Genomic DNA, 27,945 nt, shown 5'->3' with positions numbered 1-27,945 from the left:
CAACTTTTTTTTTATCCAGGCTCTCTTTCTATTTAGGCTCATGACTTTTATGTAATAGTTGTGTGAGGTGGGTGGGAATCTGTGGGCTGGAGGCACGACCCGTGGCTGACTGTTAAATACAAAGAATAATAAACTCTTGAGTCAGAAACTCAGCAGTCTAGCTCGTTTGGGACCTTTAAAAGCCGCAGCGCTCTCGACTGGGAGATCTCCAATTAGCCCCGAACAAAACTCCCAAAGCTCCCCCAGCTTGTGTGTGAAACAAGCCCTTGTTGGCACGCACCCCTTTTCCCAAGGTTGAGCTTCCTTTGCTTTTTCCTGAGATTTGGCGCAGGAGGCGAGGAGGGAAAGGGGACCGAGTCGCAGCCAGACAAAGCTTTTGATTAATGTCCAAGCGCTGCCTCGGCTGCTGCTCCTGCTCCTGCTCCTGCGAGGCTCCCAAGCTCTGCGCCGCACAAAGGGAGAGGAGAGCAAGGAGCCGGGGGCCACTCACTTCCTACAGGCTGGGCGCCTCTTCCTTCCTAGAAAGAGGACATTTTTCAGGGCTGGGGGAAAGGAAGGAAGACCAAACAACTCTTCCCACTTCTTGGCGAGCTTGGGAGCGCCTGGGAAAGAGAGTCACACACAGAAAGAGAGAGAGAGCCATAGAGGTCCAACCCGGCGATGGAGCTGAAGGGGCTCTTTTGTTGTTGTTGCTGCCTTCTTTTCCCCTGAATTTCCCTTTCTGCATAAGAAGGAGAGAAGGAAAAAAGTGGGGAAGGCACATCTTTGGTGGGGTGGGCAACCATGACCGAAGAAAGCAAAGGAGAAGGTAAAGGAGAGGGCGGGAAAGACTTGGAGAAGCAGCTTCGCCTCCGAGTGTGCGTTTTGAATGAGTTGCTGAAGACGGAGCGGGACTATGTGTGCACTTTGGAGTTTTTGGTCTCGGTGAGTTTTAACCTCTCTCTCCCCCTCCCCAAATGATGCTTCTGCTCTGCGTCGTCGCCTCAGGCGTCTTTTCCTCGCCCTTTGAGCATTGACAGCCCCCTTTTCCCCCTTTCTTTCACCCCCACCCCAAGTTTGCCAGTAAAGTCGAGGAAGCCTTTGGGGACCATTGTGCGACTCTTGGGAAACACAGTCCCCAGAGTCCAGGGAGGATTTACATAGTTATTTATTATTTATTTAAAAGATTTATATTCCGCCCTTCTCACCCCGAAGTGGACTCGGGGCAGAGCACAACAGGCAAGCACTCCATGCTGGGACATAAAATAATTATAAATATATACAAGCATCTACTACAAGATCAGCTGTTTAAACCAACTCAGGACAACATACTGGCTCCGGTCAGCAGAGTCGGTTTCCTATTATTGCCTCACTGCACTGCCCCAAAGGCTTGGTCCCACAGACAGGTCTTTACCATCTTTCTGAAGGACAGGAGGGAGGGGGCTGATCTTGTCTCACCAGGGAGGGAGTTCCATAGCCGGGGGCAATCACTGAAAAGACCCTGTCTCTCGTCCCCGCCAAATGTGCCTGTGACGGTGGCGGGACCGAAAGCAGGGCCTCTCCAGTAGATCTTAGTCTTTGCGGTGGTTCGTAAAGGGAGATGCTTTCGGACAGGTAAACTGGGCCGGGGCAGTTTAGGGCTTTATAGGCTAAAGACAGCACTTTGAATCATGCCAGGTAGCAAACAGGCAGCCGATGGAGCTGACGTAACATGGGAGTTGTGTGCTCCCTATATGCCACCCCAGTTATTAACCTGGCTGGACTATTTGTAGCTTCCGGACAGTCTTCAAAGGCAACCTCACGTAGAGCGCATTGCAGTAGTCTATCCTGGATGTGTCTTAGCATTGCTTAGAGAACATGTTCAAGTCAATCAAGGGAAGAGGAGATTTGTTTTGTGTGTTGTTGAAGTCTTTCATGGCCAAAATAACCGGGTTGCTGTGAGTTTTCCAGGTTGTATTGCCATGTTCCAGAAGCATTCTCTCCTGCCATTTTGCCCACATCTATGGCAAGCATCCTCAGGGGTTGTGAGGTATATTGGAAACTAGGCAAGGGAGGTTTACATATCTGTGGAAGGTCCAGGGTGGGAGAAAGAACTCTTGTCTGTTGGAGGCAAGTGTGAATTAATTAATCACCTAGATTAGCATTAAATGGCTTTGCAGATTCAAAGCTTGGCTGATTCCTGCCTGGGGGAATCCTTTGTTGGGCTTTTTGGCTAAGATCAAGTGGAGTGTAGAGAACACAGAAATGCTGGACCACTCTAACAACCACTTTGTCAGACTACACAGAGAAGCCATTGAAATCCACAAGCATGTGGACAATTTCAACAAAAAGGAAGAAACCATGAAAATGAACAAAATCTGGCTACCCACATTAAAAAGATCTAAAATCAGGACAGTCAATAAAGAACAATGCTCAGAAGACAGGGGAATTCCAGACATGAAACAATCAGGACCAGCTAACACCTCCCAACAAAGGATTCCCCCAGGTAGGAATCAGCCAGGCTTTGAATCTGCAAAGCCATTAAATGCTAATCTAGGTGATTAGTTACAACATTCACACTTGCCTCTAACAGACAAAAGTTCTTCCTCCCACCCTGGACCTTCCACAGATATATAAACCTCACTGGCCTAGTTTCCAACAAACTTCATAACCTCTGAGGATGCTGTAGATGTAGGTGAAACGTCAGGAGAGAATGCTTCTGGAACATGGCCATGCAGCCCGCAAAACTCACAGCAACCCAGTTTTGTTTTGATCTTTGCAATTGGATTTTTTGTCATGTTTTTGGACTCTTTGTCTTGGTTTTGTGTGGCCTTTGATTAACTTGAGTATGTTCTTGTCTTGCAAACATGTTGAAGTTCTACAAACCTAGTGAACAAATCTCTTTTAAATTTCCGCTTCCTTGAAAAATTCAATGTCAGGTGACTTTTCTGGGCACAGATACTGAAAAGCAGTGAATGAAATGTTTTAAGTTTAGGTTCATTTGGCTGATGGTACTTTTTTGAAAGAGGAAGAAGGGATTAAACTCTGGAGTTTTGAATTGCAGCTCCTAAAGCAGCACTCTCTCTGTATTTACTATCATCTTGAAAGATGGTATTCTGGCGGCGGCAGCGGGGGGGGGGGGGCACAGAAAGGAGGGAATTGCGCAAGCATGGGGGTGCTTGATCTACAGCAGCTGTCTGATATTAAAGCCACATGTAACTTTTACCTCTTCTCTTCCCTTGACTCTGCTGCCATCCAACATCCGCCTATTCAAAGTCTTGTTTTGGTAATAGATTGATGACTGAAAGAAAGTTGGGTTGTATCCAATTCTCATTATGCTGAAAAGAAGACCTACTCATATCAGTGGACTTAAGTTAATCACGATTAAGCCTACATCCTTCCAGCCCGATGACTTGCTTACAATGTGCATTTTTAGCAACTCCACTGTAGCAATTGATTTGTCTGTCTATCTATGTGCACATGCACGTGCCTTGAAGTTGCCTATTGACTCATGGCGACGCCATAGGATTAAGAGGGTTTTCTTAAGCAGTGAAGACTCAGAGATAGTTTTAAAAGTTCCTTCCTGAGACCCCGGTGGCGCAGTGTGCTGGCAGGACTGATGACTGAAGGTTGGGTTGCTGACCTGAAGGTTGCTGGTTCAAATCCAACCCGAGGAGAGTGCAGATGAGCTCCCTCTATCAGCTCCAGCTTCCCATGCGGGGACATGAGAGAAGCCTTCCACAAGGATGGTAAAAACATCAAAATATCCAGCTGTCCTCTGGGCAACATCCTTGCAGATGGCCAATTCTCTCACACCAGAAGCAACTTGCAGTTTCCCAAGTTGTTCCTGACATGGAAAAAAAGTTCCTTCCTCTCAAATGTAGCTTAAAGCATCTGGGATTCATTGGCAGTCTCCTACCCAAGCACTAACCAGGAATAATTCTTCTTAACTTCCAAGATCATATGGGATATGGTGCCTCTAGGGTATTTACATCCCTCACAATTAATTACATAGACATTAATGTGACAGAAGAGACTTGTGCATTTAACCTTTTGCATTTTCCTTCTAATAGAAAACCCTGAAGGAAGATCTTTCTTTGTTGGATGATAACACAAACATCACTGCATTATCTCCCTAACTCATTTTCACATTTGTCAGCAGTATCACTTAAGAAGTTTTGGTATAAACAAAGCTCAAGTTGTCTAATTAATTTTTAGAGTGCCTGTCATAATAGCCCTCACATTTTTTTCCTCATCCCCCCACCCCCATCCTGTCTGAAAGGGAAATCTTTCAAACAGCAAACTTCCTGCTCAGCTTTCAGAGAGATGTGAACTTTCTGCTTATTATCATGCAGGAGAACATTCTCAGCTCGGCTTTTGGCAGAAATGAAGGCAATGATGCTGAAATAAAATATGATTTATAGAGAAGCCTCACAGGAATTGCTAATCTCTATGTAATTATGAACAAATACACAGGATTGCCTTATTTGCTCTTTATGATTTACATGTAATCTGCTGTGTTGACATTTACCTTTTGTTTTATACAAACACCAACTTTAAATGTTTTTTGGCTTCCTATTGGCAATGGAATGGAGAAAATTATATTTAACAGCTATGACGATATTGATATACAGTATTTAGAGTAAGTGAAGTTTTCACAAGTATGCAAGGCCTGTTTGTTCCAATGGTAGCAGGACCGTAATGTTCTGCCTATTAGTTTCTTGTGTAAGACATCACAGTTTGGTGATAGCAACAGTTGTCATGTAGAAAGTACCCCGGTTCAAGCATTGGCATTAAAAAGGAAAAGTTGTATGAAATGTGAAAGATCACTACCAGAAATCTCGTAGTGCCTCTGTAATCATAGCAACCCACAAACCCAGTATTGTCTGCTCAGTATTGAGTGGTGAACCCATCTTCCTCCAGAAATGGTTGGACAACTTTCCCATGTAGTGCTGGCAATAACTGGAGTGTATTAGGTTCAAAACATTTTGAGGGCCACTTCCATTTTAGATGATCCTGGATTTGATCTTACTTGATGATTGAGGATGCATCCACACTAAAATTAATGTAGTTTTACACCACTTTAACAGCCAAGGCACAATGCTATAGAATCATGGTAGTTTTACAATGTCTCTAGAGTCTTGTTCCTCTCTATCAAAGAATGTTGGCACCATACTACAAATCCATAGTATGCCATAGAATTGAGTCATTGCAGTTAAAAGTGGTGTCAAACTGCATAGATTCTACAGCAGTGGTTTCCAACTTTTTTTTTTTTTTAACCAGGAACCACTTTGACCAGGGACCACTTTTCAACATAGGTACCAAAAGGGTTACGGATCAGTTTTTGGTAAACTTTAGATTCAGTTTGGTTATTTGAGGTGTTGATTCAGAATACCGCATTGGATAGACCACATCAGCTCTAGTTTCTGATACAGAACATGTGCCATCCAGTAGTCACCATCTGCTCACCCACAGGAAATCATATTTAATAATCTAGAGCTGATGTGGTCTATCTAATGCAATTTTCTGAATCAGCACCCCAAATAACCCCAGGAACTGGCCTAAAAACAAAGACAACAATGCGCACCCGCTTCCAGGTGTCACATGGAACATCTCTGCTCAGGGGGAGGGAGGAGGAGGAAAAGCAGCAGTCAGGAGGCTTGTTGCGGCTTTCGTAGGTAGTCAGCCTCTCCCCTCCTCTCCTGACATCCCTGTTGCCTTGGCACTATAAGAGGGTTTCGCGAGACCAGTCACTCTTGTTGCAATGGTGTGGTAACAGTGAGGCTGTGGACCATATTTTAGTTCTTGGGGACCACTGGTGGTCCGTGGACCATAGGTTGGGAACCACTGTCCTACAGCATAGATGCACCCTGAGTCTTTAGAATTCATTTCTCAGATAAAAGTAGTTAAATGAAATCTGTAAAAGAACAGAAGTCTTTTACACGAAGACCTCATATGATGTTTTTGAGGTCACTAGCAGGAATGAGGCTTACATTGAAAATTAAATTTGAAATTAAATTCAGCTGCACTGAAATGACATCTTGTGAATAATGTAAAAGGGTAGAAGAACTGGAAGCTCATAGTTCAGGGCCTCTTCACCCTCAGTTTCAACCCTCCTCCACCTCCCATTCGCTCTCAGGTCAGATCTTTTCCCCTCCACTGAAAAGTTCAGCAACCAGCCAACAAGCTAGCAACATGGGGCAGTCTGTTGCTATGTCTAGAAAAAAAAAGAGCTGCCTCCCCCTTATCAATAAGCCTTAACAACAACACTGCCTGTTTATCTTGAGCGAGTTTATTTGTGCATGCTCAGTTTACACCAGGAGATCCTAGGTGTATGTGTGTGGGGTGGGGGGAGTGGGGTCAAGCCTTTGCTAGACACTTAGGATCTTGCTGTTACTTGATTACATTTGCATCAAATTTAGCTTTTAGAAAGCTCTACTTTCTGCTGACTTCTTTGGTGGTGCTGATGATCTGAATGCTGTGATATACATGAATGTTGTGCATAAGAAATGTTATTTGAAGTAAATAGTTCAAAGTTTGTTAGCCCAGTCTTTAATTCTCTCTTTGACCAAGTTGATATGCACCTTGCTAAGAATAAGCTCTGCTCAGTAGTATGACTACACATACATGTTATATGGAATGCTAATACAGGCAGTCTCCGAGCTGCAAACATCTGACTTGCATCCGACTCATAGTTAAGAACAGGGCGAGACAACAGGAAGCGAGAGAAATCTCCTTCTAGGAAGGGAAATTCATTTCTAAAGACTTGTCATGGGAAAAAGATGTCTCCACTGAAGCTTTATCACCAATCCTTGTTTCCACAACAAACCACGTTTTTCAAAATCCAGTTATCACAGGAATAGAAAATGAGGTGAAATGTTCTGAACAGGGGCACAGACAGCAAAATAAGCACCACAGGGGTGTTAACCCTTCCCTATGCTATCCAAAGCTTACGTATATGTTATGTATATGCATTTGGCTGGAGTTACACTTTAAAAGTACCTGTTCCAACATACATAACACATTCAACTTAAGAATAAGGCTACAGAACCTTATCCATAACTTGTAGACTGCCTGTAGATGCCAACTCATGATAAAGGGTCGAGCATTCAATAGGTAGTGGAAAACTTTATACATATTTAGCAATAGATGAACTCTATTATAAATATCCATAGTACTGGGGAAGTGGGGTGTTGCCTTTGGAAACTAAGATTTTAAAAATGTTCTGTGGATTATTGGTTATCAACTACACTCAAGAAACCTCATTCCCCCCAAATATTGTTCAGTGTAAACTGTGACATGCTGTCTACGGCTACAAGCAAAAAAGCATTTCAGTTCTTCAGACCAATCTTCAGAATCCTTTAGAACAGTCAGTAAGGCCTAGATAGAAATGTTTCAGCTGCTTTTTGTTACTAATTTCAAAATCAAAATGGGCGAGTTCAGCAAGTTTTCTGAGGCATGTGTCCAAATCAAGATTTATGGAAAAGCTTAGTGGAAGTTGCAACCAACCAACTGGTTTGCTGCCATAGCCAAAGAGGCATACTATAGAAAAGGTGAGAATTAAGTCAGAATTAGAAAAAAAAAACAAGTATTAGTGATTGATTAACAGCAATCAATTAAGATGATATCTATTGGCTTGGATACTCTGCCCCAAATAAGGAAAACACAAAGGTGAGCAACTTTCTCTTGATGTGTATTTGTACCTCATTTATTTTCTGCAAGGAAGGAAAAGGTGCTGTTTACCCCTACTTTTGCACACCTGCAACGAAAGGATTGCCACAAATATTCGTACCCAGGATGCTTACTCATCAGTAGATTCATTGACTTGGGCCATTTCTTGATTTGTCATTTTGAAGAACTCCAACCTTGTTGCGGAAAACCTCATTCACTGGATGTTATTATTTCAGTGTAGAAGAAAAGTCACACTTAAGCAAACATAGGCCTCAGCTATCCAACCTTAGCAGTATAGTGCCTTGCATAAGTATTCCTTCCCCAGTTCAGTGTTTTGCATATTTTGTTGTGTTGCAAGGTAGAATTGAAATTGATTCAATTGGCATTGTTACCACTGGATGTAGACAAGATATTCAGTGCTGTGAGGATGCAAACTATTTTTACTGAGGTGTAAAATTAAGTAAACAAAACCAAACTGGCATTCTGTGGCTGCATAACTGTTTTTCCCCATTGCTGTAATAAACCTCAATATGTATCACAGTGCTGTAGCCCACTGTCTGTAGAACTCACAACGGTAGTTTAATGTAGTTTGCTTGTCTGCCATTCCAGTGCTAGATGGTCTCAAATTAAGGACACCTGTTTTTGGAACACCTCACAGTTTGCTTTGGTCTTCATGAAGACCAAGGAACTAGCAAAAGATGCAAGGTCAGAGACAGAATTGAGCCAAGTCAAGTCTCCCATGAGATTTATAGTTCCAGGTTTCCTTCTATTCATGTTTCAAGTTTCTAAGGACATTTCCTGTATTGCATGTTTTTGGATGTATCCCAGCCTTGGAGTGCAACAGGTACTCCTGTTCAGTTGAAAAGCAGATCAGTGAAAAGGGACTCAATCTAGGCTAAAGAAAGAGGCTTAGAAGCTATGTGCAGTCTTGAAATCAGAAGTGCATTTACAGCAGTGTTTCTCTAATTATGCTCCTCCAGGTATTTTGGACTTCAGCTCCCACAATTCCTAAAAGCTGGTAAACTGGTTAGGATTTCTGGGAGCTGAAGTCCAAAACACCTGGAGGAGCAGAGTTTTGAGAAACACTGATTTACAGTATCAAAACCAACCTGTTCCTAATGACATCCGGTTTGTTCACAGCGTTATATGCCTTCTCTACCTCACATTTAGATTATTTTGATGTGCTCTATGTAATGCTTCCCTAGAAAAATGTTTGGAAAGTTTACCATGTTTGAAGAGCTGGAGCCAGATTTTGAATAATGGCTCAACTGGCTGCATAGTTCAAAGTGTTGTTGTGTGTTTCCCGGGTTGTATGGCCATGTTCTGGAAGTATTCTCTCCTGACGTTTTGCCCACATCTGTGGCAGGCATCCTCAGAGGTTATGAGGTATATACCTCTGAGGATGCCTGCCATAAATGTGGGTGAAATGTCAGGAGAGAATACTTCTGGAACATGGCCATACAGGCCGGAAAGCACACAACAACCCTGTGATTCCGGCCATGAAAGCCTTCGACAACACAGTTCAAAGTGCTGGTGATATAAAGGTGTAAAGCCTTATATAGCCTGTATCCAATAGTCTGAAGGACTGCATCTTCCCACACGAGCCATCTTAAGTTCTAAGGAGAGAAACTTCTCTCAATTCTACCATCCTTACAGGGATATTTATTGAGAATACAGGGGAGGGCCTTCTCCCTGGCTGCTCTCAGACTCTGGTGTATGTGGATAGACTGTAGAATTGATGTAGTTTGACACCATTTTAACTGCCGTGGCTCAAGGCTATGGGATCATGGGACTTCTGGTTTGGTGAGGCACCAGCACCCCTTGGGCAGAGACGGCTTTGATTCTATAGACAGTTTAATCTTCTTTTAAACATAACATTAGCTACATGTGTTTTTGCTTGTATTTCTTTTTGTATTGTAAACCCCTTGAGCGCCAGCTTTGAGGGAAAAGTGGAATGTAACTAAATGATGGATGGATTGACAGATCGATGGAGCCAAATCAGAGGAACTGTGCCCACATGGGATCCAGCTCATCCTTTGGTATCTGCTTTACTTTTCTTTATGTTGATCATACCACTTTTCCTCCTGTCTTGTTTATCTGTTTTCATACACATTATCAAATGTATTCCTTAGAAGGGAAATTATTATTTCACTTGCGTCTCATCTCTGATTGATGGAATTTGGATAATGCACTTATGTGGATTTAATCACCATTATATATTGATTCTCTAGATTGCAAATGGTCTTTTGTGGCTGACTTCATTACAGGCCAAGTTTTTTTGGGTAGATTGTGCTGTAACACAACTATGTCAAAAGACATAATATACCGGAGGTAATTAAAACTTTTCAAAGCAGACTCTTTCTTACTCTGAAAAGCTGAAAGCACGAAAAACATCCACATACGCTCAGTCCCTAGACCTAATAAACAGGAAATAAAAATAAAGTAAACATTGAACTTTTAGCCTTAAATGTTGAAAACACTTGGAAGAGAATTAAAAACTGTATCTCTAGCATGCATCTGAAGTTTAGTTGATAAGATTTCACATTAGCTGGCAGTAGTTCTAAAGGAGTAACTGCATTAGTCTGCTTAAAAATAAAAGATTCTTGTGTCATCTTGAAGACTAACACATACATCAAATGTCATCTTTCCTTGGGACACACAAAGAGTAAATAGATTGGTAGAGATAAGACAAGAGAAACAAGAGTCCAAATGCTATTTAAATTTCATGGCATTCCACTATTTGTGATTTGTTTTCTGTAGGACAAACATACAAGAGTGGATAAGCATTGGAAGCAGATAGCTACAAAAACACTAGCTGGTTCTAATTATTTCATTTTTGCAATAGCCAAGGCATATTATCATGGTATCTTAACAAAGAATAATGATGCCAATTTATAGTACTGTTGTATAAGTATAGCACAGTATAGTCTCGCTTATCCAACATAAACGGGCTGGCAAACTGTTGGATGAGCAAAAATGTTGGATATTAAGAAGGGATTAAGGAAAAGTTTATTAAATGTCAAATTCTGTTATGATTTTACAAATTAAGTACCAAAACATCATGTTTTACAACAAATCAATAGAAAAAGCAGTTCAGTACATGGTAACGTTATGTAGTAATTACTGTATCTACGAATTTAGCACCAAAACATTGCAATGTATTGAAAACATTGACTACAAAAACACTGACTACTAAAAAATTGACTACAAATAAAGATAGAATTGCTTCCTAGAGAAACAGCTGTGGATCTGGGCGGGAGGCAGACTGCATTAGATAATACAGAATGCTGGAGTAGCGAAGGTTAGATAAGCGAGACTCTACTATATACCTTAGTATTATAGTTACTTTGTTACGACTTCATTATTTAGGGGTAGGGATGACCTGCTGCATTCCAGTGCATTTGTGTTACATAACCAAGTAATGGAGGAACCCCCTGTGGTTCAGTGGGTTAAACCCTTGTGCCGGCAGGACTGCTGAATTGAAGGTTGGGTTGCATAGCTGAAGGTTGAGTGCAGATTAACTCCCTCTGTCAGTTCCAGTTCCCCATACGGGGACATGAGCGAAGCCTCCCACAAGGATGATCAAAAACATCCGGGCGTCCCTTGGGTAACGTTCTTGCAGACTGCCCATTCTCTCACACCAGAAGCAACTTGCAGTTTCCCAAGTCACTCCTGGAACAAAAAAAAATTTTTTTAGCTGCTCTTGAGTAAGCATTAGTTATTTAAAAATTCAAGGAACAACCATGGTCATTCACAAATGGGGGCCTTAACTAATTATTATAAGTAACTTTTAAAATTATGGGGAAGGGATTTCCTAACATGGGGAAAGCTAAATTGTAGATCAAATCTGAGGATAGTTATGGAGCCTGCCTTATTTGGCCACATCTGTGCACCTTTTGTCCAGATATTTTCAGATTTTCTGGAACCAATCAGAAACAGCATTATAACAGACCAGGCGAATTTCTCAGACAGGTCAGTCTCCAGAACAGGGAGCTTGTGCTTGCTTTTGGAGTTAAATCAACTGATAGTTGAAGGCAAGAGATTTATTCTTCCCTATGTGACAAGCTCCTTCACAAGCTCCCCCAATTCTTTCTGCAAAGGCAAGACAAGAGGACAGACTGTTTGAGTAAAAAAGCACCATAACTGACTCCAAGGAGGTAGTGCTGCTGATAGGATTTATAGCACCAAGATATATGATGAAGAAATGCTTAGGATTTTTAAAACATGCTGTGCTCCCCATTCCTCCATATCTTCATATGCTAATTAAGTAATCAGAGAAAAATGAATTCATGAATAGTCCAGTTTTCTATGATTTTGCAATATAAATCAGAAGATGATGTTTTAATATGAGTTGCCTATGTATAAAACATTTGCAGTTGTGTTGTCAATTAGAATCAATATAAAGGAAAAAATGTCATGGGGTAATATTTTATAATGAACAAAGGAAAAACTGAAATATATCAAGTTAAAAAAAATCTTCCTCAGGCTGAATGTTATGCTAGTAAAATATCGCTTCTTCTCCCAAAAACAGGAAGAAGGAAAATTTCAGAATTAAAAAAAATGTAATTTAAGCATTACTTAGAAACCTTTCTTTCATGACTCTTGGACTGTATATGTAGGATGAGATTGTGATGTGTGGGGATTTGTGTTAAACGTTTTTATTGTGTCCCAAAAATTCATGTCGAATTGAGCTAAATAGCTCAATTAAATTTCCCTAAGAAAAAAAACCTTCCACAGGTCTGTTTAAGTTGTGCTAGGGAGCTGTTTAGAATTTCCTTAATAAATCTGTTGTTAACAATACCTGTGTGGAGATTTAAAACAAGGGTTCAGCACATAACAGAAGTGACAGCTCATGTGTCTCATAAAGTGGGTTTCAGTCTGGCAGATTTATTGTGATACGAATTTTCATAATGTTTACTGCAAGGGTCTGTTCTTCTCATCAACTTGGTAATATCTTTCAATTTTTGATTTGTGTATTTGGAAAAATATGCAAACTGGTTAAGACGTCATCACTGACACCTATAAAATTGGGGATTCAAAACTATGCCTCTACTACAGTGAGCTCATCGCATCCACGGATTCAACCAACCACAGCTCAAAAATATTAGAAAACTAATTCCAACAAGCAAACCGTGATTTTGCTGTGTGCCAACTTGCACAACACGGGTGCATAGTCATATACCCTGTAGTAGCCTCCTGCCATTTCATAGATCCTTAGGCTTTCTCTAGCACTCATTGGCGTTGTTTCCCATTGTATTATTAAACTATACCATGGAATATAATGGTACCTCAGCATTGCTGGTTTTGAGTATCCATTGGACTTGAACATTTATTGGTTTTGATATCCTAGGCTGATAGAGTACTAACTTCCTACCTTATCATATTATTAAGAGAGTAGACTAGAATTGTCCAGCTAGTATTTATTTCATTATTTCAGTGACTGCTCTCAGTACAAACTGGTGATCACAATGCCAGTAAAGTCCTAAATCAATTTAAGTTTTAGTTCAAACTTTACATTTACTTTCCAAAGCACTAAACCTATCTTGAGGATATCTCCTTTAAAGTTAAGTGCAGGTTTGCCACTCCCATGACATGGAAGAGGCCATTCAGTGAAAAGCAAAAACTGGCATGTAATAAATTATAAAAGGACTCTTCTAGAAATACAGCAAGATTCAACAGCTTCTGTAATGCAATATAGGAACAGTGGTCTTTCCCAACCACAGGTGTTCTTGTCCTCTCCATCTGAATTTGGTCCTGAAAAAACAAAGAACAGTGTTGGTGCAGGGCATAAGACGTAAGCACAAATGACAATGTTTCCTATAGTCCTTCGCTTCCATTATGAGATTTTCTTAAATCTTGTCCTATACTATTGGGGCTTTATTTTTAATTTCAGAAGTGAATCTGAATTACAGATGCTAACTTTTCACAGTCAGTTTTGCCAGCTAGTCATTCTGTAATTACAGATTCCTATCATATTGTCCAAGATGTGTTACACTAATCAATATGTCCCAAATCCTGACGTTTATCAAGTACGTCCCGCAATGATTTTTTTTTGTTCAAAAGTCATTTTATATCCCGAAGTACTGGCTTTCGTGGTTTCAGAAAAGGTGGCACAGAGAGCTGAGTATTGCCAGAATATTGAAAAAATATCAAACCAACTTAAAAAAAAACCTAAGAAAGATTTAGGGAACTGTAGGAGGATCCTAGGAATATAATGATATACAAACATCAGGATTAGTCTTAAATATTCCCACCAAACTAGCTTCAGACTTTAGAAGATTGTTTGGTTTGATTAAACAGGTTCCAGATTGAACTGTGGAGACTTTGCTCAGAAGTCTCAGAAAGTGCTATTTTTGTGCATAATGTTAAGTCAGCAATCAAAGATGTATTGTTCAGGACCTGCCTTGGTGATAGTGCTGTGATTAATAACTCAGTCCAAAAATAACAGCAAGCAGCAGCGGGCTGAAATGCATAGTAGAGTAAAAACCCCGTTTCCAGGGGGGATATGTACCTCCTGAGGATTCCTGAAATCCCTGATAATAGTGAACCTTTTATTTTGAGCATATCTTAGACTAACAGAGGCCCACAAAGACTTCTGGGGATGGTGGTGAGAGGGAGCATAGTAAGTGAAACCATGGATATCGAGTCTGTAGATAAGGGGGCTGTATGGTACTGCATAAACATACAGTATCTGTGCCTTGACCTGTGGAACTGATTATCTGCTCTGGATTGAGAAGATCCAGAAATTGTAGCATTTATAGAGGAAAGTGATCATCAGCTTGATTTTCCTTTTTCCTTTTTTGGCAATATGAATTATTAAGATGCACCTATGCTCCTAAGAGCTTTCATTCAGCTGTTCTTATTCACAATGTAATACAATGTGTTTCTTGACCTCTCAAGATTTCCCCCAGTTTATGCCAAAAGAAGGTAACTAGGGAATTACATTTAAATTGCTTACATGTCCATTATCTTAGCATCTACTTCATATCTCAGTTCAAAATAGCATATCACTTATTCATAGAAAGCAGATTTTTAAAAGAATTAATTTCTTTTGTAATTAGTGACTGCATAATGGCTTACGTACGAACTACATACTATTTTGTGAAGTATTTTAAATGTAGTAAGGAAAGGACTTCAGCTGGCTGTGATTTTTGATAAGGTTGTGTGATTTCCTTTTCCTTTGCTCTGTAACACAGAAGTTGTATGGCTGATACATCATGTAGAGTCAAAAGGAAGTTCAGACACAATTACCATAGAAAGTAAAAAAATCTCTTCTATTCACTTCCAGTTTCTGCTGTTTTTAACTTGTCTGCTGCATAAGGAAAAAACAGGAATAGTTGCTTAGTCATAATTAAATATGGTAACACCATTTGCATTCATTATTAATGTAATTATTCCCTTCCCATACATAAAAGGAAATAAAACCACATTAGCTTTATATGCAGGAAGACCTCCTCATGCTGAGTGTTGGGCTGCACTTCGACTAGGAGCTAACAAATAAATACGAAAATAGCCTAAGTCAGTGGTTCTCAACCTGGGGTCCCCAGATGTTTTTGGCCTTCAACTCCCAGAAATTCTAACAGCTGGTAAACTGGCTGGGATTTCTGGGAGTTGTAAGCCAAAAACATCTGGGAACCCCAGGTTGAGAACCACTGGCTTAAGTCCTGTATGCATTTACTAGAGTTTAAATCACATTACTTGCAGTGAGATCTGCCTCCTTGTAATTGTAGGTGTATATGTCTTCAAGTTGCCTGTTGACTTATGGTGAACCCATGGATTTGATAGGGTTTTCTTAGACAAGGAGTACTCAGAGATAGTTTTGTGAGGTCCTTCCCTTAAAAAATAGTCTATATCACCTGGCTTTAAATGGTGGTGTCCTGTCTAAGCAGGGCTGATTCTGCTTTGATTCCAAGACCAGGCAAGATCTAGTGCCTTTAGGGTTATTTAGACCAGGCTTCAATTCCCACAATTCCTAACAGCCGATAAGCTGGCTGGTATTTCTGCGAGTTGAAGTCCAAAACACCTGGAGGGCTAAAGTTTGCCCATGCCTGGTTTACCCTTTTCTGCAGCTTTAATAGCGTTGACAGATAAATTCTAAATGGTGGTGAGGTGTGCATTATGAGGTAGATTGTATTTTCTCTCTGTACCTGCAAACCCCTGCTGGGTTGTTGTGGCAGGGTAGAAAGGCTGGGGACTCCTTTTTTGGGTGCATTTCTTATTTCTTTCTTTCTAATGCAAGCTCCAGGTTGTTTACTTAATCTTCACAATACCATAGTTCAGGGCTCCCCGTTATTTATTGCCAGCACTGACACAAATAAAAATAAAGATATATCTGGCAAACTGTCTTTAGGGCCTTTGAAGCAGATAGCCTCACACCTACTAGTCTAGCTCCTTTTACCTAACAGAGCCTGGATCTATATGCGTCGGTATATACTCATACAGTGCAGTTCAGTGTAGTTAAACTGCATTATATAGTCTACACTGACCATATAGTTCAGCTCCAAATTGCATTATATGGCACTGTAGATCCAGCCAGAGAGGAACTGTCCAAGCATAGTAGGGATATTATCTAAATAATGTGGTACTGAGTTTTAAAACAATTTTCAGTGCATTAAAGTTGACTTACTTCATATTGTTTTTTCACTTTTTTGATGGATTGAGAGCTGATAGGATGTCCATCGTTAAAGGGCAGCTATGTAGAAAATGGAGCAAGCTTTGTTTCTAGCTGCTCTTGAGGAAATGACCAGAACCAATGAATTTAAATTACAGGAAAGGATATTCCAACTAAACTTCATGACAGTAAGAACTTTTTAATGGTAGAACAGATTGCCCCAGGATGTGGGAGTTCTTATTCATTGCAGGTTTTAAACCAGATCAGGTATGGGCAAACTTTGGCTCTCCTGGTGTTTTGGACTGCAACTCCCACAATTCCTAACAGCCTACCGGCTGTTAGGAATTGTGGGAGTTGCCGTCCAAAACACCAGGAGGACCAAAGTTTGCCCATACCTGGGCTAGATAGTGTCTTAGTAAGGGATTCTTGCAGTGATAGGTTGTACTGGGTGTTTCTTGTAATAACTTGCATCTGTCCAATTTTGTGACTATGAAAAAAGTTTTGCAATTTTATGTATTAGTTTACTAGCAAATCAGCAAACACTACAACCAACTGCTGCTGCTGAGTGAAAGGTCCAAGTAAATGTAGAGACCAAAAATTGATTGTGAAGTTTATCTTTCTTATTCATAAATCTAATTGAAGTAGTAAAGAAAGAAGCAAATTAGTTTTGAATGAGAAGACAAATGAATATATCACATTACGATTGTGACAATCCAATCCAGTCAGAAAGATGGATTGTTTTAGCATGAATGGAAGTGCAATTCTAATGCAGTTCCTAGGGTGTATATCCCATTAAACATGATTGAAGGTTTTCGCTATGATGATTAATTATTGTAGAATGAACTCCCAAATATCTATGCAAGGGACTGTGCTGGGCATTGGAAAACAACATAGTTATTAAATTGGGAGGAATTAAAAATATGTAAGCAGCTTTCATCACTTGGAAAATGACAGAATTATTTTTTAAATCAAGGCAAGCATTTTCACATTAGTAATTATGAAGCTTCTCCTCACATTTCTCTGGAAATAGCATCAATTCACTGTAAACATTAATAGCCCCAACTTGATTGCTATGCATAGAATTAGACCAGAACATGAAAATAATTCATTAAAAATTAATTTGTTATCTCTAGTTTGTCAAAATCATTTAATAACAATCTGCAATTTATAATTTTATTTGTTTATGACAACGATGTGAGCTATTATCTCCTCTTACTTTAATTCATTGACCATTTTAATCATTTTAAGCGATATTTTTATTTAACAAGTGGATAAATTAGAAAATACATTAGTAAATTCATTTTCCCTTTTTCCATTATGAATGAATGAAATTCCTTTAGTGTTGTAGTACTGCACCACCTAATACCTCCAAGGTCCAGACTGGGTTCAGTGATAGCACATGCAAACCAGCGGTTTCCTTCCTCTGTTATTAGGAATCGGCCTCCTGACCTCTCTTGACCATTCAAACAGTGAATTATTGGTGTTCTGGTTTGGGAAATACTTTACACTGGTGAGAAATCATGTACAAGGGTCATTTCAAGGCCTGAGGCTATCACATCATCATTGCCAACATTGGCATATGTTTGGTCTCTTTGCATTTATTGAATATCCTGAAATACCACACATGAAGAATACCAGCTCCACAGTACATGTTTTATATTAACCAAAGAAAATGTTTAGTAATTGATAAATCCAGTGAAACTAAATGAGCAGTATAGTATAAGTTTTGAGGAGGTAATTCTGGAACTGCTCATCACTTCTTAGCCCTGCAGTAGCAAAGATGGGATATCCCAATAGTGGCATATTAGGCTCCTTCTACACTTTTCTGTATCCTAGGATCTGATCCCAGATTATCTATTTATCCTAGGTTATATCCAGTTCAAAGCAGATAATCTGGGATCAGATCCTGGGATATAGGGCAGTGTAGATCCAGCCTTAGATAATGAGAATGCGTATGTGTTGTGTGACAAATCACCATGTAGACATCATGTCTGTTTGGTGTAGATATTGTCTGTTGTCAAGACTTGGGTGTTGGAAGAGTCAGTGTTCATATACCTGAGGTCACGAAAATAAAATTCTGGTTTTGCTAGTCATCCAATGTAGCATGTTTGGAAATTCCTATCTATTTTGCATGTAGATCAAACTAGACAGGCATGAGATAGTGGTATGGAGAGGAAAAGTTTAGAAACAGTGGCAAAAGCTGGAAAGCTTTATATTTGCTAGGTACTGGGAAACTTTCTGGAGACAAGCCAAAACTGAACAAAGAGAGATACTGCTATGGAACCACATTGCTGGCACTTAATAAGGGAAAGGTCACAGAGAGGATTTTAATCAGGGAAACGCTGAGGAGGCTTCTGTATACGACAACTCATCCCTTAGAGATGCGGATTGAAACATTTTAGCCCTTCAAAATTGCAATAATCTAGAACTTGGTAACCCGCTCACGCAAACCAATCATAGCTGTTTCAAAGCGCTATAGAGTCAGTGGAATATTTTGACGCAAGAGACTTTCCAAAGTGATGTTGCCAATAGATGTTTATATTGTGATGCTAGAAGTTGCCAAGCAAAGACGAAGAAATTAGTTCTGGGAGTTGAAAGAGCAATAGAGGTATATCAGAAACCACATGGATCTTTGTAAATGTGTGAAGTATGGTGATAGCAATAGTAGTAGTAGTAGTAGCAGCAGCAGCAGCAGCGACAACAACAATAGTTTTAGCTGTTTATTTTAATAGTTTAAATATGTGAAAATATGTATATATATATATATATATATATATATATATAATTTTTTATTGTGGGATATATACGTACGCACACATAGAGACATACAATCATGATATTCCACAATCAAAATACCACTATTTCCCCCCAATCCCGCCTCCGCCCCATTTCACCCATGAACTTATCCTTATGTAATACGAGGGTACAGAAATACTATTGAATATTGATACCTAAGTATAATTAAGCATATATATATATATATATATATATATATATATATATATATATATGGTTTTACATTATATATTGTATATGGTGTGAGCCGCTTTGTGTCTCTTTTTAGAGAGAAAGTGGGATAGAAATAAAGATGATGATGATTATGATGGTGCAAATTTGTTGAAAGACTCTTTATCATTGGCATTTCTTCATATGTCAAAGGGGCAGAGAATGCTATACCAAAGAGAAACTACTCCTTGACAGAGACATTGTCCCAGGCCAACCCCACTCCTCCCACCTCATAATTTTGTAAAATGTACATTCAACCTCTGATACAATGATATGGCAAATTATTGTACTTTCTTAAATTGTTAAGCTGGTTGAAATGAAGGTGACCCTTGACTCAGTTCTATGAAGCGCCTTGATAATAATAATAATAATAACAATAATAATAATAATAATAATATCACTTTATTTTTGTACCCCGTCTCCATCTCCCCGAAGGGACTCGGGCAGCTTACATATGGCACAAAGTGTCTAAAGCAACGCATAAAATAAAACACACAGTACAATACAAAATAAAACCTCTAGAATATAAAACAGCAATTTGAACTCAGAACAGCGCCCAATAACCTATAGTATCAATTGTCGTAAAAACATGGCCAACTGTAAACAAGAAGAAAGGAAAGGGATAGTGCAAGTTGTAGCTAAGGAACAAGGGCATGGGATGAAAGTGCTGTGCAGTTTCCACTGCCCTAAAGTACAGTTTTCAAACTCCTCTTGTAAACATATCATGTGCATTCATACTTCCCAACTGTACTGATTTTCTCAATCTGGATTAGTTCTGTGAAATATTTGAAGATGTGATAGGCTTGTGTACCAATTATTAATCATATTCAATGTTAAATGAGGATACAGTTTCACATGTCCCTCAAGTCCTTCAGTAAAGATTCCTGAGAAAACTATACTGAGTAAAGAGAGAAGGCATTTAACATATAGGTTGCTAGTTAATGAAGAGAAGCAGCTAATAAGCAGATAATTTTCAATGCTGTAATATACATAGTGAAAGCCATCAAAGAGCTATATCAGGATCACTGCTTTGTAATGTTTCCTAAATGATTTGGAACTAAGAATGACTAGTGAGGTTGCCAAATGGGCAGTGAATGCCAAAGGAAAGGATTCTTGGAATTGTGGTGAATAAATTTGATAAAAGCATTGACCTAGTTTGCTGTGAAAAGGACAGATTCTATGCTGGGAATTGTTAGAAAAGGAATTGAAAACAAAACTGCCAATATCATAATGGTTTTATAAAATCTGTGTGGCAACCCTTTTTGGAACATTCTGTTTAGTTCATTAAATTGCAAAAAGAATATAAACAATTAGGTTCTAGAGCAATCAAACCGGACTCTTTCTAGAAGCGAGATTAACAAATCTGAGACCGTCATACTTTGGACATACTATGAGAAGACATCACTCACTAGAAAAAAACAACAAGGCTATGAAAGGTAGAAAGCAATAGAAAAGAGGAAGATTGTATTGTAGATGATACACTGAATCAACGAAGCCACAATCCTGAGTCTGCAGAACCCAAGCAGGTCTATTGATGATAGGGTGACTTTGAGGTCACTTATTTGTGGGATCACTATAGGTCAAAGTCGACTTGATGATAGTTAACAAGATATGAAGTAGTGCAAAAGAAGACAATCAAAATGGCCAAGGGCAAGGCTGTATTAAATGGTGCACTGGTAAGGACAAAGTGGTAGGGAGATTTGTTTTTCTGTCTTTCATAATAGTAATGCATGTTAACCTAGTTAGCCTGTGGAATTTGTTACTGCAAGATACCACCCAAGTTGACAGATAGGGCTACTACCACAACTGTCCTTTCAATACAAGTTCCTTTGGTATAGAAGCAAGAGGGTGTTACTGCATTTGCCACTGGTGTGTGAACTTCCTATCCATAGGCATCTAGTTTGCCTTTGTTGGAACATAAGAGATCCTAGGTCTGATCCATTACTGTTCTTGTGTTCTTATAATCGGTACAAACTGGTGGCTCCCACATCAGTGAATCTATTATTCTGATCTAAGATTTTTTTTCTAGACATTAAAACGCTGAACTTGTTTTGTAGATGGGAATCAGGATAATTCCTTTAGATAACTCCTTTAAAATTCAGTCTGAAATCTACACAACTGGAATAAATAAATAATTAAAGAAATGAGAATGGACGAGAGCCATTAAAATAAATAAAGAAATGAGAATGGATGAGAGCCAGAGTGGCCAAACACCTTAAAAGTATTCTGGAGTTGTTTATGCAGATATGCAAATATACAGGAACAAGCAAATGAGGATACACCAAATATACAGAGAGGACCATTTGAACATGTGTAAGTTTATGCACATGTATGGAAGGTGTGTCAGGATTTGGAAATTACCTGACATTTTCTAAGTGATAGCAGAGTTAATACCACCTGAAAAGAGTTAAGTCACTGTAATTAGAGTGTGGTGGTTATTACTGCAATGGGGATAGTATATAGCAGGTGAAGTAACCTGTTGTCACTGGTTATTGTTTTTATGTGGATGATGAGATTCCAAAATCTAAATTGATAAACATGCCTTCAACTATTTGGAAGAGCCATGGCCTGAGAGTTCTTTAAAGAACTCATATTTAAAATGGTTAAACTGATACCGAAATACAAGTATCTCGGTAGATTCAAAAGCAATTTAAAAAATTTAAGATGAGCAGGTGCTAACTAGGAAGAGTATTATAAGAACAAGTTTATCTCCCTTCTGGACTGTCTTCCATCTTGTTCAAGAAAATAAAGTGGATCATATTCTTCAGCCATAAGCAACAGGGGTAGACAACTTTTGAAACCTGCATCATATAGTAGTTCAAACATGGAACTGTTACTCTTGAGACCAGGATTGGAATCACCACTTGGCTATGGAAACCCATTGGATGATATTTTGACATATCTCACACTCTTACTCTTTTTTAAAAGTTCAGACTAAAAATTAACAGATGCACTCTTCCACTTTTATTGGCTTCTATCATTTGGCAACTAGTAAAAAGCAGATGCTCACAATGATCTATTAGGACTTTAACTCTTGCCTCTAATGAAGCATATCTGTAGTCTTCAACAGCACATTGGAGCACATTAGCAACATGTGAGTCTCTGGATATCGTGTTTTTTCAGTGCTGATGTAGCCCATTTTTTCATCCCTGTTTCATCTGCCAGCTGTGAAACTAATCTTGTGCCTCGTTTGCTACATCTTGAAGCACACTGTTGTGCTTCTGGAAAAGACAGATGCAGGGAGCTGTGCATCTATTGTTGCTACGTTTTTGTGTGCAAAATACTACTGCCCTAAGACTGACAAATAATATTTGTAAAGTTATTGATAAGCTTTAAAATTAATGTCTGCATTCTCTATTCAAGAGTTCTCTGTATAAAGTAAGATGTAATGCACATGACAGTTCATACTTTCTTTTAAAAGGTCCTTCATTGTTTATTTTTCCTTCTTGCCGTGTGAAATGTTGTTTATTGAGAATAATGCCTGGAAATTGGTCTTTTTATTCTATACGGATGTGTTAATTTCATTTAACGTACGATCATGCTGTCTCTACAGGAAACAGATTCTTTTGTATATTGGATACACAACTGTGAATGTAGTTAGGCTAGTCTGAAAACAAGGAAAGGAATTTTTCCTATTGTTTTTGTTATGGTAGAGATTTTTTTGTATTTGTTCTCTGAACAACTGTGGCCATTTCTTCAAACAAATGACTAATGAGCATGGAATTTTGTTGCATTTTGTATATACTGTTGTGTTTCTTACTGAATGGCTACAGTATTGTAAAACATAAATCAATGTTTCTTATAATTATCTTCAAGAAAAAAAAAACTATCTTCCATTATAATTTCAGTACTCCACAGTGTTAAAATAAGTCTATTAATATAACAAAAGCATTGAAAGCACTGCTTGAATTCAGGTGTTACTGAGTTATTGTGTAAATGTTCTATATTTGCTTATGTTCTACAACTATCAGTGCAGAAAGTTTTCAACAGACAAAAATTCAAAGTGGAATGTTTGATTTTAAAGGTTTTTAGTAAACTAGGATAAGGATAGGGAAATGGACATGGCGCAGTATGCAATGCTGGGGATTTGACATGCTTTCCACATATTTTAGACTGCAATTATCATTAGCATTAGTTAGCATTATCAGTGGGCAGGGATAATGGGAGCTAGAGGCCAAAGCATCTGAAAGCCATCAGGTTACGAAAGATTAGTGCAAAGTAACCAGAACAGAGTTGGGCTTGATTTTCTCACTGAAAAACGTGGTACTGACACACCCTTTGCTTACCAATAATGGTAACTGAGGATAGTGGGTAAGTGCAACATGAGTTACTATTGGTTTAAGACCAGCTGCACCTGCAAAAAGAGCTGCTGGCCCCCAAATCAGCCGACTCCTTTGGAAGAATATATGGATGTCTAGCAATAGTCACATTGCTAGAAGAGCCATCATTATAGCCAGAACCCATTGAAGCCTTTTGTTAATTAATCGTTCCATTTCAGTTAGCAATTTTTTTTATCAATCACCCTATTTCAATTGCAATTGCTTGATGCAAATGGAATATTAAATACTACCAGAAGCACCAGAGATAACAATGTTATATGAGGCAGCACTTGAATCACAGTGAGTATTGGGAAATGAAAAGAAAAGCAGCTGAACAAAAGCACTGCTCAGACTTTATTTATGACATTTATATCCTGCCCTTCTCACCCCGAAGGGGACTCAGAGTGGCTTACAAGTTACATGACATACAATATGTTATATTATCAGCACAGCACAATATTAGTATTATATATTACTATATTGTACTATACCAATATACTGCAATATTATTAGTAATATTACATGTAATATATAAGATGCAATTATTATATTGTATTATTATTAGTATATTGTATTGTATTATAATACTGTTATCAATACTGTATGTATATACAATATATTATATTATTAGCACAGCACAATATTAGTATTGTATATTACTACTAGCTGTGCCTGGCCTTGCGTTGCTGTGGCGAAGTACGGTGGTATGGGAAATAAAGTATTGAGGTATTGGTGGTAGTTAAGGTAAATGGTAAAGGTTTTCCCCTGACGGAGCTTAGCCTTCTAACTGGCAGCAATTGGATAAAAACAATTATTCCGCTCCCTCTATTTAGGACTTCATTTTTCTTTTCTTTTTGTTGTATGAACGTAGAGGCATGGATGAGGGGTTGTGCTGCCAAGTTTAGTGTTTCTGGGATGTGTAGTTTTGATGTTTTGTCCTAGGCCGAAATTTCATTACCCTTTTATATATATAGATATTGTACTATACTGCTATACTGCAATATTATTAGTAATATTACATGTAATATATAAGATGCAATTATTATATTGTATTATTATTAGTATTATATTGTATTATATTATTATCAATACTGTATGTATATATAATATATTATATTATTAGCATAGTACAATATTAGTATGTGTGTGTGTGTGTTTGTATAACTTTCCACTATGTAAGGCTATAACCTGCCCTCATTTTTGTTTCTTTTGGGGAAACTTGCAGACAAGTAGAGGAGATGAGAACAGTGGCATCAAAAAAGTGCCTCTTTGGGGCAGAAAGAGCAGGAAGACCTCCCAAAACAGTTGGGATGGCCCACCACATTTTGAAACAATTGAAGTAGATCAGCACTGAGTAATGTCAGTTTCTGATCCATTGGCTGCCAATTTCAGTGGTAGATGCAACTGCAGTCAATGGGCACAAATATGGTATAGATCCCTGGCATGCTGGGGGGAAACATTGCTGGACCCCACAACTGTTGGCTTGGAATGTACTTGGTTCCTTTTTTTACAAGAGTTATGTTACAATACTCACATTTACACATGAACATTGGATAAGTCAACCCAGATATTTTGGGTTTGACTAAAATTTCTAGACTTATATGTCATCATATAGGCAGTCTGTGAGTTACAGACATCCGACTTACATACATCTCATAGTTGAGAACGGGAGTCAGACAACAGGAAGTAAGAGAAAATCTACACCCAGGAAGGGAAATTCACTCTTGAAAGAGATATCATGGGAAAAAGTGACTCCATTGAAGCTTTATTACCAGTCCTTGTTTCCATGACAACTCAATTTTTTCAGCATACAATAGCTGCAGGGACAGAAAGTGAGGTGAAATATTCTGAACAGGGGCACAGACAGCAAAAGAAACATTACAGGAGTGTTAATCCTTCCCTATGTTATCCAAAATTTAAAAAAATGGCTGGAGTTGCACTTAAAATGTACCTGTTCTGATTTACATACACATTCAACTTAAGAACAAATCTAAAGAACATATCTTTCCCATAACTTGGGGAATGCCTGTCTAGGGTGATTGTCAAGAGTTTAACATTACCTGTCTGTACTCTTGATGACTGTAGCACTGTCTGCTGAATATGACAGTTTCAGGCCACATTAACTCCTTCCTGACTTTTAGCCACATGGCCCTCTGAGAGTTTGTCTTAGAACAACTCACCACAGACTACTTAGTGACTTTTCATTCTTCAGAGCTTCCTTTTCTGTTTTGGTAAAAACATCCCTTACTCCCCCTCACCAAACAATTTTAATTCTTTTCCATTTCCTGTTTTCTTAACCTCTAGTGATTTCACACTTTCTGGTTTGTATAATATTATAGCTTTTATTCATTTGTTAAGATTTCTCATTCCATTATATGAATTTGAAGAAATATAAACCAAATTCTAGATAATCTAAAAGATCTAATTTTCAAAGTGATTTTGTGTTAATGAAACAAACATATAGTTTTGAAAATATGGTTTCTTGAACCAAAACTTTCAGACTGAAAAATGCAAGTTTACATTTACCTTGGCTAAAGATAAATGTTAAGTTTATGGAACTTATAGAACTACTAGTAACAGTGGTCAAAAATAAAGTTCATGGATAAATATTCTAAAAACACTTGAGTTCCACAATGCTATATGTAGGAACAGATAGAGTTAAACTATCATCAACAGATTTGCGTTTTGTACAAAGTAGAATTGTAATTGCTGGCATTAGTAGAATTCCTGCTACAGTAGAGTCTCGCTTATCCAACACTCACTTATCCAATGTTCTGGATTATCCAACGCATTTTTGTAGTCAATGTTTTCTATATATCATGATATTTTGGTGCTAAATTCGTAAATACAGTAATTACTACATAGCATTAATGTGTAATGAACTACTTTTCTGTCAAATTTGTTGTATAACATGATGTTTTGGTGCTTAATTTGTAAAATCATAACCTATTTTGATGTTTAATAGGCTTTTTCTTAATCTCTCCTTATTATCCAATATATTCGCTTATCCAACATTCTGCCAGTCTGTTTATGTTGGATAAGTGAGACTCTATTGTATATGAAATGAACAGTGAAGCTAACTGATGAATAAATACTAGGATGCTGTAATTTTCCCCTTCTGGGACAAGACATTATATATAATTGGATAATTTATAGGAAAGCATTGAGGAAGCTTGTACTATAAGAATAAGTTGAAAGAAAAATATGAATGTAAGAATAGTATTGCTGCTATGACAAAGACCAACCTACTAGTGTGATGTTGAGTTTTTCTACACTTTAAGCTTTCTACATAACCTTTCAGTTATACTGTTATACTTACTACAAGGTAGCATAAAAAACAAGTGATAAAACTTCGGAAGAGAAACATGTAGATGATTTTTCCTGAAATTGTGGAATGCCTTCATTGAGAAGCAGCTGAGTCTTCTGGTTGCCAGGGAAAGGAAGCAGTAAAAGGCCTTATGAGAACTTGGGAGGTGGAGCACATGATGGAAGGGGGAGAAAAGGAATGAGTGCATGGCTCATGCCGTTTCATTCACAAATGCAACTGTGGCAGTCAGCCCAGACTCCTCAAAGAAGTCCCTGTACAAGAGTTTTCAGCCTCAAATCTTGCTGGTGATTAGGTGCAAAATCCTTTCATTTGCAGCAGCCAATTTGCTTCAGTCACAGAGACCTGCAACATAACATGGAAGAATCACATCCAGACAAATTAAAATGTGATTAGATTAAAGGTCTAATTTAAAAACCTTTTAAAACATACTGTAGATACTCGAGTATAAACCAAAGGGCTGAAAAACCCCTCTCAGCTTATACTCGACTGAGGGTCCTGGCTGGCTTATATTCGAGTCAGCTTATACTCGAGGATATAGGTAATCAGAGTTGGACAGTCTAATCTTATTAAAGTCTTATTATTATCTTAAATTATAGTTTTATATAAATATTCAAAAACCTTTAACCTACTGATGCCTTAATGTAATTTTATTGGTATATATATATATATTTTAAATCACCATTAGCTACTACATTTCCCATCCTCGTCTTATACTCGAGTCAATAAGTTTCCCCTTTTTTGTGGTAAAATTAGATGCCTCGACTTATATTCAGGTTGGCTTAATCTCAAGTATACAGGGTACTCATATGGAAGAATAAGGCACCCATATAAATTTTGAAATAAATGTAAAAATGCATGTAATTAGAAATACGATTTCTGCAGATATGTGGAAAAACTGTGCTTTCTATAACCCCACCGTCAAGAACCAATGGGAATATTATGGTAATACTTAAAGCAAGGGACATATTTTACTTTATGGTACTTTCACAAGTGGAAATCTTTCTCAGGTATATTTTCCTTGTGTTATAGCTAGTGAGGATGGGGAAATCAGA

At 38.4% G+C, this 27,945-nt stretch overlaps 1 protein-coding gene across 2 annotated transcripts in view; it reads left to right on the top strand.

The window, feature by feature from the left end:
* The first annotated feature begins 317 nt into the window (after window positions 1-317).
* Window positions 318-27,945, top strand: part of prex2 (phosphatidylinositol-3,4,5-trisphosphate dependent Rac exchange factor 2) — a 145,887-nt gene continuing 118,259 nt past the window's right edge. The window contains exon 1 of one of the 2 annotated variants that reach the window (XM_062980284.1): window positions 318-924. In XM_062980284.1, coding sequence (XP_062836354.1) covers window positions 784-924 — 141 coding nt within the window. In that variant the 5' untranslated portion in view covers window positions 318-783. The remainder of the gene's footprint in view (window positions 925-27,945) is intronic. The other variant, XM_003219634.3, reaches the window with a different exon arrangement.

This window comes from Anolis carolinensis, chromosome 4 (assembly GCF_035594765.1).
Source record: "Anolis carolinensis isolate JA03-04 chromosome 4, rAnoCar3.1.pri, whole genome shotgun sequence".
Lineage (NCBI taxonomy): Eukaryota > Metazoa > Chordata > Lepidosauria > Squamata > Dactyloidae > Anolis > Anolis carolinensis.
This window is presented reverse-complemented; position numbering and strand designations above follow the sequence as displayed.